A 17,106-nucleotide genomic window follows, 5' to 3' on the forward strand; every position below is an offset into this window, starting at 1 on the left:
TTTATATCACATTTAAAAATACACATTAGCTGGTTCCCAACATTTATAGCTGTATATATAAACAAAGAAGTACAATCAGACTTGAATTTACATATCTATGAGTAGAACTACATCAAATAGTTAATCTGTACTTTTATGGATTGAATTCTATCCCATAAAAAATCCATGTGTAGCATTTCAAAGCCACAGTAACTGAGAGGAAGACTTTATTTAGAAATCGGGTGGCTGTAGATATAATTATTAAAGTGAACATGAGGGCATCAGGGTGGTTCTTATTCCGATATGACTGGTATCATTCTAAAATGGAAAAAGCTGGCACAGAGACATGCATAGTCAGAAGACCATGTGAAAAGACATAAGAAGACAGCCTTCTACAAACTAAGGAGAGAAATTTCCAACAGATCTTTCCCTCACACAATACCTCAGAAAGAAACAATACTTCTGACACTCTGTTCTAGGACTTCTGCCTTCTAAATTTGTCAGACAAAACATTTCTATCCTTTGAACCATCTAGTTTTTGATTCTTTGTTACTGTCATTGCAGTAAATTAGTACTCATATAGCTTAGAAACAAGTTCAAGAAGAAAATCTCAAATTTTGTCACATGGATCTAAGGTACTAGTTGTGTGAACCCTGGTAAATGTCAAATTTAATAAGTGGTAGCTATTATTATCATTATATGCAGTATGAAAAAAATGCCAAGTATCTGAACTTTACTTTTTATTCCTAGTTAGGTATTAATATATCTTTGTGGCATACAAGCAGTTGTTTTCATGAAAATGAGATATAAAAATAAATGATTTTCTTGAAAAAGAAAGCAAGATATTATAATGTATAGTTATGGTATCTTTATATTCAAAGAGTGAATCCAATTTGCAGGCAGACACTTTATTATCTGAGCTACTAGGGAAGTCCAATTAAAAGACACGTGTTGGCATGCAGACCTAAGTACTTAATTAAGGTAGTTCCTGTTTCCTAGAAAATCAGTACTTTGACAGAATGTGTTTTTTCATTCTTATAAATTCAGAGAAATCACTGGCAGTCTCAAGATGCTAATTGCCAAAATATTACTCTCGTTACCATGCACTTACCGGAGGCCCAGGAGGCCCTGGAAGACCACTGTCACCCTTTTGGCCAGCGGGTCCCTATTAGAAAGAATAAGCAACAAGATAAATGGAGACCAAAGCATTTCAGTAGGCATCACTGAAAAATTTAAATGCCAAGGGAAAGGTACTTACCGTAGAGCCTTTAGTGCCCTTTGGACCTTGAGGACCCTAAAAAATGCAAAAGCAAAAGTAGACATAAAAATCTAGAGAATCTATGTCTCTTTGATTTATTTATAAGTTAACCTTGTAAAAGTCTTCTGTCTTGTACTTACTGGTAAGCCTGGAGGACCAGGTGGGCCTATGGGACCTGCAGGACCTGGAATTCCCTACAGAGAAATTTCATAAAAATCAAAGTTTTTCTCAGTGACTCCATTTTTATATGTTACATAACAACACACACTGCAAAATTTAGACAGTGCAGAAATACAGAAAAATGGCTTAAAATTTTTCATTTTAAATCTAAGAAATAGCTTTTGCCAGATAATGCATATTTTTTTCCATTTTGCTGCAATATCTCTCTATATATATATCTTTATGGTCCTGTGGCCTTGAGAATAATGATTTGTATGTGTTGAAGATTCAATGAACGTTTGTGTAATTGACTACTGAAGCATAATTTTTATGGTTTCCAATTTTCATAATTTTTATTTATTCACTCTAAAGTTGAATAAATTTTGTTTTGAAAACATCATTGACTTAAGGAGATTAGACCCTCTGAATCATTTCCTTGGTCATGTTTAAAGGAATGTGTGCAGGTGTGTGGGTGTACTGCTTGTATGATTGGAAAGGAGTAGGAAAATAAGTTAGATCTTTACTCACTCCATCTCCCTTTGCTCCTGGAGATCCTTGAGTTCCAGGGAGTCCTCTGTCACCCTTTTCACCTTGTTCTCCTGGAGGACCAATTAGGCCAATTAAACCAGGATGTCCCTTTGAAAGGCAAAGAAATTTTAATGATGTATAAATTGCAACCATGTATTAAGTTATAGTCATAAAATAACTGTAAATTAAATTCATGAAATATAAGAATAAAAAAATACATTAAAAATTTTAACCCTTTCTGAATAAAATATAGGATTAAGAACCTTTTCCTCCTCACCTAATAGGATCATTTACTGATTGTATGATATGAGACCTTCATTAAGGGTTAGGAATATGTATTATTGAACAAAATGCTTTCTGAAAGTATTACCTTCAGTGCTGTGTTTACTTAAAGGGAATTCCTTTAACTAAAAGGCCAATAATGACCATATTTAATATTGATGAAATAAACAACAGAAAATTCTTTGCTTTAATAAGCATTGGATAATGTATATGTATGGCTAAGTCCTTTCTGTTCACCTGAAACTAAAACAACATTGCTAATTGGCTATAACCCAAGACAATGTTTTTGGTGCTTAAAAAAATTAAATTAAAAAAAATATAATGATTTCTATTCTTCAGAGATTTTTCAGTACCTAAGAAATATTTACAAACAAAAATAATTCAAAAATATTAATGTCACTCTAAAAATGTTTTATTTTCTTTAATTATTTGATTCAATAGAGCACACATATCTTTAAAATTACCATCTGAAGGACAGTCTAGTTTAAAATTTTTATTTTCATGTTTAAAAACATGAAAAAATGGGCACTTTGTTATTCTGTTTATTTTCTGAACAGCTATTTTAGTATAACCATATGCTTTCTCCATATGGTTCCTACAAAGGAACATTGACTAATATAACACTAAGTTCTGGTAAATTTTTCATCATTATTTTCTCTTTTCTGAATTCCTCTTGGAAGCTAAGGATTGACAGCATTTTCCTTGGTTAGAATGACAAAGGAATTCCTTGAAATTTCCTTTTGAGTGATTTTAATGTGCATAATTGTAGCCTCTGCAATTAGGATATCAACAGTGTAATAATAAATTATTTTATTCTCACCTTTTCACCCTTGGAGCCAGGGTCACCTTTGAGACCAGGTAAGCCAGGAGGTCCCTAAATAATAAGAAATAACAAACATACATAGAGTATGTGCAAATTAGAGAATCTCATTATCCGAGGAAAACAAAAACAGGAAAAGCTGGTTGTAATAATATGATAAGGTTCAAGATAACTAATATTGAGCAGGTTCAAGATAACTGATAAAAACCAGCATTTACTTTTTAGGATTATAAATAATTTTGTGCACTAAAACTCCATGGTTTAATATGTAACCATAATAAAAAAAAATAGTATTGGTAAGTTTATTTAAATAAATATGAAGTTAAAAATAGGACATGATTTAAAAGAAAAAAAGCATTTTTAATTAATTTTAGAAAAGAAGTTTCCAAATTTTACATTTATTTAATCAAGTATTTTAGTGCTAAACTCAAAGTCAAAGGTTATAATATTGCCAGTAAAATTTAAAGGAAAAGCCTTCAATAAAATGTTTGACAGTCAACTGACCATTGTTAGCCATTTGGCTAAGCAAACTCCCAAGAAAGCATTTTTAGCCATAATTCCTAAATTGAATTTCTAATCTAAATAATCTCTAAATGTAAAAAAAAAATTCACTTTATTCATATTATACCTATATTTTAATTATTTAATCTTTTTTAAAATCCAAGGGTAAGCCATTTACCCATTTGAGTTAAATTATATTGTAATGAAAATTACAGAATGATTTTAGCAACTAACTCTTAGTCCTGGCCTCTCAGCATAAAAATATTCATAATGTCTTTTAAACAAACTTTTAGATATAAAAACTAGTGTACTTCAACACAAACTAAGGTTCTTGTTCTGAAATTACAGCATGTTGAACTATGCAAGCAGATGGTTTACAAGTAGGTGATGGATGAAAAAAAGGCCAGGATAAAGCTATAGCACTTGAGTCACTACTGCTTACAACAAATACTGCATCAAGAAACAAAGGCAAAATATAAATTTTTCTCTATGAGTTTGAATTATATAGACTGAATTGAACTATTTGAATTATAATTTCAGTAAAGATTTTAACACAGCACTTAGAAATCAAATTGTTTTAACTTTGATCAAGCTATATGATTAGTCTTCATTGTAGTATCTTTTGCAAAGCTACCATAAGTATTTTTTCCCTTTCTAGACAATCTGAGTTTTCAGTGTGAAAGAGCACAGTAAGTCTTAGTCCATCATCTTTATGAATTTAACGTATTAAGGGCCATGGGGATCTAATCTAAATAATGTGATGTAATATAAAAACTACGGAGAATCCGATAGAATTGGGATAGAAGCCATCTTCTCTTATCAGCAGTTTAGCTGACCAAAGAGAACTTCAGTTCTTTCATCTGTAAACCAAGGATTATAATTTCTGTCTCAAGGGGCCACTGTGAAATTGCATAGATAAACGCTTTCCATTCTTTAGTTTTTCAAGTCTTCTCCTCAAACTGAAATCTTGAATATCAGAGAAAGGTAAGAAAAATATTAGTATAAATTAGTCCTGTGTAACAACAGTGTTTTGGACTGTTACCAGAAATATTTAAATTTGTTTTGGTGGTGCAGTGGTAAAGAACCCGTTTCCCAAAGCAGGAGAAACAGGAGATGCATGTTGGACCCCTGGGTTGGTAAAATCACCTGGATAATGGAATAACAAGCTATTCTGGCCGGAAGAATTCCATGGACAGTGGACCCTCTGACTAGAGCCCACAGGGTTGTAAAGAGTTGGACGTGACTGAGAGACTAACACTGCACTACATGAATTAATCTGAAATTGTTAGTATTGATATAAAAGTGAACAATTTCCCTATATCATTCTATTGACAATAGATAAAATTATTTTTATAGAAATTACATGCAATTTTAAATGTAAATGTGTCTAATAATATTCTTATAAAGAAAAAGTTATTAATCCTCAGATGTAGATTTGTTATGAATTCAGTTTAGATTCTTTTTTGTGTAATTAATAAATAATCATGCTACTTTGTTAAAAAAATTACCAAATTCACTTTCAGGAATATTCTAAGGCTAAATTCTAACACTGGACTTTCATCTCATTTGCTAATACTGTATCAAAGTGGATGATCTCAAAGTGTGATCCTCAGACCAGAAGCATTATCACCACTTATGAAGGTATTTTGCGTGTGTGCATGCTCAGGCGTATCGTGATACCAGAAACTGTGGCCTAAGGCTTCTCTGTCCATGGGATTCTCCAGGTGGAAATACCGAAGTGGGTTGCCATGCCCTCTTCCAAGGGGTCTTCCCAACCCAGGGATCGAACCTGCATCTCCTGAATTGCAGACAGATTCTTTACCACAGAGCCATCGGAGAAGCCCTTTGTGAATGTAATAGAGAAGCAAATTCAGAGACTTGTCTAGACTAACTGAATCTGAAATTCTGGAGTTAGAGACCAGCAATCTGTTTCATAGGTTTATTATTCATTAGAGTTTGAGAAAAATGATTCTGTGGCTGCTGCTGCTGCTGTTGCTGCTAAGTCGCTTCAGTCGTGTCCGACTCTGTGCGACCCCATAGACGGCAGCCCACCAGGCTCCCCCATCCCTGGGATTCTCCAGGCAAGAACACTGGAGTGGGTTGCCATTTCCTTCTCCAGATTCTGTGGCATTAGGTCCCAAATCTGTTAAATCAATATGAAAATGAATAGCATAAAGAATGTCACTTATGTTAAAATAAAAGCATTACTTATTTAGTCCCACTAGTTCAATAATTTTAAGATTAAGTAAGTATATTTGCATCAGCATTTTTCTGATCTCATCAGAAAGGCCCGGTAAATTATTGGTTAGGAAATTAATGTTGCCTAATAGCACAATTTTAAAGGAATAATATAAATGAGTAATGAAAATAATGAAATAATTCCTTGAGGTCATGTGACCATCAGGACAGATGCCAAACATTCTATATGTTAGCACAGGTGACATAAAAAAGCATGAAAAAATAGTTCTAAGAAATATGTAATTTCATGAAAGAACCATATACCTGAACCAGTAGCCTGAACCCATCTAAAACTATTGGTTAAAATTGACATATATCAGTAAAAAGTAAATAAATTCTTTAGATTGAAATACAAAAGCTATTTAAAGAGGCCATATTTTTTTCTTTCTTTCCTCTTATTTTATATTCAAGCTCTCTCTGGTAGGCAATAAACACAGAAATTTTGCTGTAAGTGAGAGAACTAATAGGGATGTCACTTGATGAACACTGATATTCTAATCACTGCTTCATTCAGCATCTCAGGTCTACCACTCATTAGTCGGGTATTCCTGAGTCTGTTCCTTCTTATCTCAGAGTTTTATTTATAAATTATTCTAATAATAACTGTGTTAGAGAATTGTGATAGAGAAAGAAAAAACAGGCCTATGAAAGCACTACATATAGTGAAATATATGGAAATATGAATTGTTGTTTCTGATATGCTTATCAGACAGTTATTAATCAGCTTTCTCATGACATTCTAATAGTAAAAGCTATAATGGCAAAAAAAAAAAAAGAAACACTACAGATTCTAAATGCTCAGGGTAATGGGAAACATACTAGAAGTTATTTGTGTTTGTAATGCTTTCAAATCATTTCTATAAATATTTTTCATGAAAGAGTTACAGGAAATGAATGTTAATTCTTTTAAGCTAATAATATCATAAAATTGCAAGCTATATCTAAGGAGGCATTTGCCAAGCAAAGTCAGTTTCTTGTTTTCATCAGTTGGAAATAGACATTGGCAAGTTGTGATGTGATAGCAGTTATAAAAATCCTCTGAACCTGGAACATATCAAAAATATCAACTCTGCATATAAACATGCTATTTCAGGTACACATATTTTCTATTTCCTCTTTAGAAGATTGTAAATTGAAAAATCCTATGAAATACATAATTCATAAGTAATAAAGTGAAAAGGCAAATAGGGATGATACATTCTTAGGTGTCTAGAATACACAATCAAATATTTTCCCCTGCTGTATCATGCTGTACACAATATTTGCTTTACTATGCATCTCAAAATTCTAGTGCATTAAAATTTAAAGAAAATTCAGATCCTACTCTTTATTTAGAAAGTAGTATTGTAAAATAACATTTAATTTGGTGAAAAGCAAATGTTTTGTGGTTTAAACCTGCTTAATCATTATGGAATGCTACACATCTCAAACCTGTTTACAGGTAAGTTAAATGTAGCATTTAAAAATTTTAAATCTAATTCAGTAACCCATCCTACCATTTATGGCTTAAAAAATAATGTTATTATCTATTTTACTTATAAGCATGAAAAAGAATTAATGTATGATAAGGTAAACTTGTACAAATACTAAACAATTTTTCAGCTACACTGGAACAAATAGTTCTTAAAATAAAATATTATGAAACAAAATAAATATTTTAAACTAAAATATATGCTAATTATGCCTTAAAAAGTAAAATAAAAATTAATATAAAATTTTTAAATCATGTTTGACTATGCAGCAGAGAGGAGAATATAGCAACAATTACAGTTCTCTAAAGCACTCAATTTTATTCCCGTTTGATTTTTTCTATTTTCTGAAAAACAAAACAAAAACAACACAACAAAAAAGTTCAACTTCAAAAACCTCAAATAAAATTCTTTATAAAATCTCATCATTGTCTATAGCTTTCTTTTAGCTTTCACACATACTGTTTATCTACTTTCAGTTCCATATGATAGTTGAATATTTAACTGTATATAAAATTCATGCATATGTAGAAGCTTAAATTTTGCCATGAGAAATATCTAAATTTTGAAGTAATAAGTAAACATTGTACCATATATAAACTCTAGTAGAGCTGATCATATAGAATGGTGAGATACCAGCTATCATTTTATGAATTTTAAAATGTTTGTTCTTTGTTATCTCAGAGCTTTATTTATAGAATTGGGATAATTAAAGAAAAACCAGGCCTATGAAAGAACTACATATAGTGAGGTGTTAGTTACTGTTGAGCCTGACTCTTCGCAACCCCATAGACTGTAACCCACCAGGCTTCTCTGTCCATGAAATTCTCCAGCCAAGAATACTGGAGTGGGTTGACATTCCCTTCTTCAGGGGATGTTCCCAACACAGGGAATGTGCATTGCAGGCACATTCTTCATCATCTGAGCCACCCAGGAAGCCCACATACAGTGAAATAGAAATGAAATATTTGTTTCACTATAGCCCAAAGACGGAAAAGGCAATGGCAAGCCACTCCAGTACTCTTGCCTAGAAAATTCCATGGATGGAGGAGCCTGGTAGGCTGCAGTCCGTGGGGTCGCTAAGCATCGGACACGACTGAGTGAGTCCACTTCCACTTTTCACTTTCATACACTGGAGAAGGAAATGGCAACCCACTCCAGTGTTCTTGCCTGGAGAATCCCAGGGATGGGGGAGCCTGGTGGGCTTCCGTCTATGGGGTCACACAGAGTCGGACACGACTGAAGTGACTTAGCAGCAGCAGCAGCAACCCAAAGAATTTCCAATCCAAATATTAATATAAAGTTGTTAAATTGTTACTTATATAGCAAGTGATCTAAGTTGCTTCAGTTTTGTTTTGTTTTTTAGGAATAGCTCATTTAATCAACGTAAGAACTCCATGGATAAAAATATATTAATATCCCCATTTAATTCATTTTAACATCATAATATCCTATAAGATAGATGCTACTTAAATTCTCATTTTACAGATGAGAAACCTAAAGCTTAAAAAAATTGAATAACTTTCTTAAAACTCATTCAGGGTGGGAGTTGATGACCTTAACCTCTAATCATGATATGCTACTTCTCATTCAAATCCAAAATTGCCTACTAGAACATGTATTTCTTAGTTGAACTGAAAAGTTCATTAAATTGTTATAAAATGCATCCTGAAGATGATTTCTCCACTCATCCTCATCTCCTGAGGACCAAGTAGCATTTTCATCAAAATTATCACAAACTGTTTGATGGTATGAAAAAGCTACAACAGATTCTCAATCCAAATACTCTCTGATAAAACAAACAAACAAACAAAAAACAGCCAGAAAAAGGAATGGCACCCATGTTGCTCAGTTCTGTTGCTTGCCATTCTACTGTGGAAAAGGGTGTGAGTTATTTAGCTAACATTCAGAATTATAAACTTTTGCAAGCTAAAATCAGGTGGTATGTCTGATGGTTTTATTTTTAATATTAGCTGAAGGAAATCTCCAGCTTGATGCTTTTTATTACATCTGGAAAAAGGTCAGAATACTTACTGGAAAATCTGAAATAACCAAAAAAATCTTTGGCAAATTTTAGGGTGGTATTAAGGTGGAGTACTTTTTTCCAAGGCTATGACTCTGTGCACTTAGGAATTTAACATATCTAAGAAGAATATTCTCTAAATAGTGATGCAGACATGGAACTGATGATCCTATTTTGTCAAGTCCCTGTTCCAAAGCCAGTGGGGTCATGTGCAGATTTCATGATCTCCTCAAAATTTGATAACTTTTATCTATTTATTAAAATAAGTGATCTTTAACTTTTCGAAGCAAGTTAAAAAAATAATCTCCATAACACTAATGCCTGGAATGTTAGAGGAAATTTTTGTGATATTTTTACCAAAAAAAAAAAATGGCCAAGTTCTCCTGAATGATTAAGATTGCGGATACTAGTTTCGATGCCTTTCTCAGCACGTACATATATCTGAGGTAGTTGATATACTCATGAGAAGAGGCAGTTTTGTAAAATTTCTATAGACAAACCTGACTATTTGAACTGATATACATTATACCTGAGGGGTTTCCCAGGTGGCTCAGGGGTAAAGAATCCACCTGCCAATGCAGGAGATGTGGGTTTGATCCCTGGGTCAGGAAGACACCCTGGAGGAGGAAGTGGCAGCCCACTCCAGTATTCTTGCCTGGGAATCCCACGGACAGAGGCACCTGGCAGGCTGCAATCCATGAGGTTGCAAAGAGTTGAACATGACTGAGCAATTGAGCACGTGTAGACATACTATACTTGAATAGCGCTAAATGTCTTGCTTCCTGTTTTAATTAATCCCTTTGCATATTACTATTTTTGGACAATGAAGTTAAAATATCTCTACCATGAAATAGAATCTGTCACCCAGTAGGCAATAATTTTAAAGGCAGGTCTTGGATTCTCACTTTCTGCCTAAATTTTATAGCAAGCATAGCCTCTATGCTAGTCAACTAAATGCTTTATTGAATTTCTCAAGTGTGTTGGTTGCATATACAATTTATGATAGTAACCAAGATTCTGTGTTGTAATAATTGTACCTCTCTTCACTCACGAGGGTTAATGCTTTATCTTTCAGCCCATATGACTCATGAACAGAACAATTTATTTGGTGAAAGAATCACTGTATGCCTGTGCCAATGCTATTCTTTTAAATGAAGTGCCAGGAAACTGTAATTTATGCATTTAGGGGAACCATCCACATTTGGAAAAGAACTGGCTGGGCCATTAGTGGCATTTTATTCAGAATGAAATTTTTTTTTTTTTGCATCCAATGGACATAAGATAGAAAAGATCTTTTGATCAAGGGCATATTTTCTAAGTAACTTATCAGTTAGAATTATTTTCCTCTTTTTATTTTGGTCTGAGTAATACACTTCCTTGAATACTCTACAATTTATAAACCAATTTACCAGACAAAATTTTAGGGATTCTAGCTTATAAACAATATCATTTCTGAAATTCTAACAACAGAAAAACGTGCTACTCACCAAAGGACCAGGTGGCCCATCTTGGCCTGCGGCTCCAGGGAGACCTTGTTCTCCCTGTGGAAAAAGAAACATGACAGATTTTTTAAATTAACAGAAGGAGATATAGTATTTTTCTTTAATTTTGGTAATGCAAAAAAGAAAGAAAGCAAACAACATCTATGAATTCCATCATATGGAGAACATCTACAAATATTGTAAGCAATTTTTGAGTCTTTTTACTTGCTGTTTGTATGTCTACATGCACATACACACACATGGATGACTGCGTGTATAAAAGCCTTACATCTTTGAGATCTTAGGGTTTAGCTTTCTATTCTACCTTTATAATTTAGAATTTCATTATGTACTTATTAAATAAATGACATACTTAAACATTCTCAGGGGCTCTGGCTATAATTATTACATACTACATATACATATACAATATTCACCATATACAATAATTTATATAATAATGCTGACAAATATTTTCACCCATAATATTTCTTAGAAATAAGACATTATTCTCAAAATGACAACTTTCAGCACAGATGCTCACCACAGGGCCAGGGATGCCTCGAAGACCCTCTGGACCAGGCTTTCCGGCTGGTCCTTGAGGACCAACCGGGCCAGTTTTTCCTGGAGGACCCTCAGCTCCTGCTTCTCCCTGTTAGAAAATAAAATATGTGGATACATTAATAATGAAGACAGACATTTTATTATTTTATGAAAAGTATTGAAATAGTTGTTGTCAATATACACATGAGATTTTCAAACATGATACCTATAGTGTATGTTTTACCTTAGCACCTTTTTCACCTTGCCTTCCCTCTGCCCCTGCAGCTCCAGGAGGACCCTACAAACACAGAATTTCACTTAAAATACATATAGCATATAAAAATAGTACAACTGAGATCTTATTTATAAATACCCCAACTTAATTGGTGAGAGTCTAATAAATTGTGATTTTTCTATAGTAATTTAGTTTAAGAAACAGAAAACTCAAAACCCCTTTGATGTACAAAGTTTAGGTAGAATAATAAGCACAAATGAAGCACAGATTGATATAGATAATCACATCACAATAATGTAAGGAAACAATAAAGATAAATATTTTAAAGAAATGTTAATTCTTAGTCAACTCTTAGTGTGTTACTCAGTTATCATTTATTATGTTGTATAATTAGAAATTAATTGAGAGTTTCAGATTTGACTTCCATCATTATATGTGTTTTAGACTGGGTCCTTTCTTAATCTCAGAAGATCCATATGTTACACGTTTTCATAAGATCATTTTCAAACTGGAATAGTACAACATTTAAAGTCTTGTTGGTCATCAGATACTGACTTTTTATTCTCTGACATTATAATTTAGTGGGATAAAAATAGTATGACTTTTACAAACCTAGTATTAGAGAAAACAGAAAAAAATCTTCACACTCCATATGTCATCCAAAAACTTAACAAGATATACTGCTATTTGCATAACTTTTGTATAGCTGCATGGATTGCTATGGAGAAATGCTAATTATATATATTTAAAGATTTTCATAATGCTCCTCCATACACACACACACACACACACACACACATATAGTTTTCTATCTTTGTGAGGTATTGGTCTACCTATTTCTCTTCAGCTCTTTTTTATTAGCTATGTGACTTTTAACCAATTATTAGTATTTTTGAACTTGATTTCTTTCATCCTAAAATGTTCAGTTCAGTTCAGTCACTCAGTAGTGTCTGACTCTTTGAAACCCCATGGACTGCAGCACACCAGGCTTCCCTGTCCATCACCAACTCCTGGAGCTCACTCAAACTCATGTCCATAGAGTCGGCGATGCCTAAAATATTATTAATAAGAATTCTCTTGTTATAGAATTGTTGTAAAATTTAAATGATGCAACACATGAAGAAGTGTTTTGTGAACTTCCCAATAGAGCAGTATCAAATACAGGTATGGAATCTGGGGTTTAAGAACCTAAAGCCTGGATTCAGACTTCCTAGATTCAAATCCTGGCTCTGCCATCAACTAGCTTTGTGATCTTTGGCCAGTTACTGTGAGTGATTCAGTTTACTTCTCTGAATAATGTGTATTATAATAGCAGCTATCTCCCAGCATCATCATGAGAATTCAATGAATTGATAAATTTAAAGGGTGTATAACAGTACCTGAGACATAAAAACACTACAAATATTAGTTATTGCTTTTATTATTACTAAATTGATTGGTTATTGTTATTCTATATAAATTCAAAATTAAAGTATTTTACCAACATTTTTCACCCTGTTGGCAACTTAAGAATCGAGGCAAATGAAACTGATTTTCAAAATACATTTACAAATATCATTTCAACAGATTATTTATTTCATACTTTTCAGGTTTATAACACCTACAAAGTATGAACTCAATCTTTTAAATTACTTGTTTTAACTAGAAAATTGAAAGTCAATTAAAAAGATATTGTATAATATGATCCTGTACTATGTGGTCAGATCTTGAAATTTGACATCCAGATTTCCTTCTTACGTTTCCTTGGTCATCGGTGAAATATAAAACTTGATATTTCTAAGCTTCATAACAAATAGGTAAAAAGGAATCATTTATATTTCATAACAAATAGGTAAAGAGGAATCATTTATATTACATAACTTCAATATAATAGTCAAGGTATCAAAAAAACAAAAATCTTTGAAGCTAGAAATATGCTATAATTCCCACTGTATATAAATTTTGTTCCTACTCATTATATTTAGACCATTGATATTTTCACCAATGGCATCTCTTAGAAATCTTTCAAGTCAACACAAGCAGGGCATTTGGTTTGACAGTCCAATCAGTAAGAGTGGTTCTGCCCTCTTGCTGTGGTGGGATAAACAATGTATATCCGTTCCATTCAGTCGCTCAGTTGTGTACGACTCTTTGCGACCCCGCGGACTGTAGCCTACCAGGCTTCTCCGTCCATGGGATTCTCCAGGCAAGAATACTGGAGTGGATTACCATTTCCTTCTCCAGGGGATCTTCCCAACCCAGGGATCGAACCTGGGTCTCCCGCATTGGAGGCAGATGCTTTAACCTCTGAGCCACCAGGGAAGCCCTAAACAATGTATATATTCCTAACAAATTCATTCTAAGACATAACAAATTTATGACTGGATTATAAAATATTTATTTCATTTTCACTAATTCATTGATGTTTATTATTACTTAACAAACATTAAGATTCAACCTGAATCTTAATTTTGATGAAAATTTTTACACAAGTTTGAACATAAGTACAGGAAGTTTAAAAAGAAAATTAATGATCTCTAGGAAATTGTAATATTTCATTTCGCCCCAGACTTTCCTGCTTTTCATTTGTTTACTTAATTTTTGCTATGAATCGTGTTAAAAATCATCAAATAAGATTGAGGTTGGAGTTTGGGGAGAGTAGAAGAGACAATATTAATTGGTGGACGCAAGGTGAGGGAGGATGAATTTCTTCCAGATGCTTTAATTAATATTCTACTGGTGAATAAATGCTAGCCTTTCATTGGGTCTTTAAAATCCACATTTAAAATGAGTATCAAGCACTTTTGAACTGAACTGAACTGAATCAAGCACTTCATCAAATTCAGAGTTCTATGAACTCATCTATCTCTGAGAGAGGCAATGAATATATCATCAGTAATTATTTTCTCAATATTATCAGTGTAGCTTCATCTATTATTAGACATTCCTTGTTCCTTGACCCCAAAATAAGAAATGTATAAATTCTGTAAGCAGTCTCTTGTTTACAATTCAAGCAGTAATTTGTTAACAATAATATAGGCATTGAAACTTAAATGTATTTTTTGAATTTCATACTATTTATGCAAGAGTACTTTTCCATAGAAGCATAAGCTTCAAATATTTCTTAATGTTAAAGAGTTGAGTCATATTTTGGTGTGCAGATGGTAGCTAAACTTATTGTGATGATTATATTATAATGTATAAAATATCCAATCACTATGTTGTACAGTGAAACATATAATATTGTAAGTCAATTATACATCAATTAAAAATATTGGTATGATGGCTAAAATATTAACTTATTCAAGTGTGAAAGTGTTAGTCTCTCAGTCCTGTCTGACTTTGTGACCCCAAGGACTGTAGCCTTTGTCCATGCAATCCTCCATGCAAGAATACTTGGAGTGGGTTGCCATTTCCTTCTCTAGGGGATCTTCCCACCCAAGGATGGAATCTGGGTCTCCCACATTGCAGGCAGATCTTTACCATCTGAGCCATCAGGGAAGGACAGTGGGTAAAATAGCCATAATGATTATAATTTGGGGAATAGAAATGAGATTCAATGAATAATGGGCTTTTCTTTATTCTGTGAAGATTTTACCTTACTATAGTGACATAAAGGTATTAACTTCGAGACTGAATTTACACCCATGAACTTTATAATACAAAAGATATATAAATATCCGGCTTTAGAAAAAGTAAGTCATCAACAATCTAAAATGTAACAAAAATGTTGCATTTACTGCAAGGGAGAAAAGAAAATTTGAGTTTGAAAAGCCTGGAAAATTTAAATTTACAGCACAGCTACAAAACTGTGATTTAATAGAAAGTTTTTCATCCTAAAAGGATTTCTTTCCTCTTTGAATGAATGTCTAATGTCTATCTTGGTGGAAATACACATTAAATGACTCTGATCTGTTCTTTATCTCATTTTTCCCAGTTTTCACTTATTCTTTATATTTTTTTCTAGATGAAACAGGTTTATTTTTAAGACAGACAAGAGTGAAAACGGATAATGTAATTTTTCTAAGAGAATAGGCAGTTTTCTTAAAAAAAGAAAACTAAACAATGCCTATGGACAAATTCTTGTTTTAGTCATTTCTTTCTCAGATATCTGCGTAAACAGAGAGGCAAAGACTTAATGCAGTGATGCTGGCAGGGATTGAGGGCAGAAGGAGAAGGGGAAAACAGAGAATGAGATGGATGGATGGCATCACCGACTCGATGGACATGAGTTTGAGTGAACTCTGGGAGTTGGTGATGGACCGGGAGGCCTGGCGTGCTGTGATTCATGTTGTCGCAAAGAGTCGGACACGACTGAGAGACTGAACTGAACTGAACTATCATGAAGTAATGAGTGTTCTGATTGGAAAACTTCTCATAAAACATGATAAAATAAAATAGGTTCTTGTAAATCAGTAATCACTGCTATGCAAGATTTTTCTTGCTGTGAGAAATATACATTATATAAGATATACAATGGACTTCTCTGGTAGCTCAGCTGGTAAAGAATCCGCCTGCAATGCAGGAAACCCCAGTTTGATTCCTGGGTCAGGAAGATCCACTGGAGAAGGGATAGGCTACCCACTCCAGTATTCTTGGGCTTCCCTGGTGGGTCAATTGGATTAAAGAATCTACCTGACTTGTGGGAAACCAGGGTTTGATCCCTGGGTTGGGAAGATCCCCTGGAGAAGGGAAAGGCTACCCACTCCAGTATTCTTGCCTGGAGAATCCCATGGACAGAGGAGCCTGATTGGCTACAGTCCATGGAATCGCAGAGTCGGAAACAACTGAGCAACTAACACTTTCACTTCACTTTCAAAATGTATAATATAGTCCTTTCCTCTATTCACATTTTACAATATTATTCTATAATTTACACAATATTCCATACATGCTGCAAATAATTAAAACTTTCTTAGATGCCAGAAATGTACTGTGCCTGGAGAATGGAAGAAAAAGGGTGAAACTCTAAGAAATTCACAAAGTTTAAAGAAAGAAGACAAAATTAACAAATACAGTACATTGTAAAACACAGGGAGATGAAATAGGTGTATGAGAAAGGTATACTGATCTAGTTTGGCAATAGGAAGACTTTCCTAAGAACCTAATATCTGATCTTTATCTTAGGGTAGGTAGATATGGAAGGGATGTTTCCTTATAACATTTTATCTTCTGACCATCCACATCCATGCAGAAAGGCATATAACATATATATGTTATATATGAGCATATAGAATTGGTTAAAATTTCCTCAATATTTCTATCAATTAATCATATAGAATTGGTTAAAATTTCCTCAATATTTCTATCAATTAACAATATCAGTTATTGCTTTAATTTTTTACAAATTTTCCTTGGGCAAAAATGAGATAAACTCCTTAAAATTCCATTTGGTATATGCATTTTCAAATTATAATGTTTAAATCAGTTTAGTCATCTGTAGATGTTTTTTCAGTATAAGGGTTTTGAACTAGCTCTTGGTTTCAAACAGCTATAATGATAACTGGAGGATTAAAATCCAATGGCTTATTGATATAAACTGTAGTCTTCTAGTGCCTTTAGGAAATATATGTTTATTCTCAAGTATTAAAATGCATGACAGAAGGGACAT

At 33.3% G+C, this 17,106-nt stretch overlaps 1 protein-coding gene across 1 annotated transcript in view; it reads right to left on the minus strand.

Moving 5' to 3' along the window:
* COL11A1 (collagen type XI alpha 1 chain) overlaps positions 1-17,106 on the minus strand; it is a 223,414-nt gene that overhangs the window by 10,556 nt on the left and 195,752 nt on the right. The window contains exons 55-62 of the mRNA XM_055403175.2: positions 11,526-11,579; positions 11,283-11,390; positions 10,745-10,798; positions 3,027-3,080; positions 1,925-2,032; positions 1,378-1,431; positions 1,238-1,273; positions 1,091-1,144 (exon numbers count right to left, since the gene is read on the minus strand). Coding sequence (XP_055259150.1) covers positions 1,091-1,144; positions 1,238-1,273; positions 1,378-1,431; positions 1,925-2,032; positions 3,027-3,080; positions 10,745-10,798; positions 11,283-11,390; positions 11,526-11,579 — 522 coding nt within the window. The remainder of the gene's footprint in view (positions 1-1,090; positions 1,145-1,237; positions 1,274-1,377; positions 1,432-1,924; positions 2,033-3,026; positions 3,081-10,744; positions 10,799-11,282; positions 11,391-11,525; positions 11,580-17,106) is intronic.

The sequence above is a fragment of the Moschus berezovskii genome, chromosome 4 (assembly GCF_049115385.1).
Source record: "Moschus berezovskii isolate FMDL1 chromosome 4, NW_MosBer_1.0, whole genome shotgun sequence".
In the NCBI taxonomy this organism is placed as follows: Eukaryota; Metazoa; Chordata; class Mammalia; order Artiodactyla; family Moschidae; genus Moschus; species Moschus berezovskii.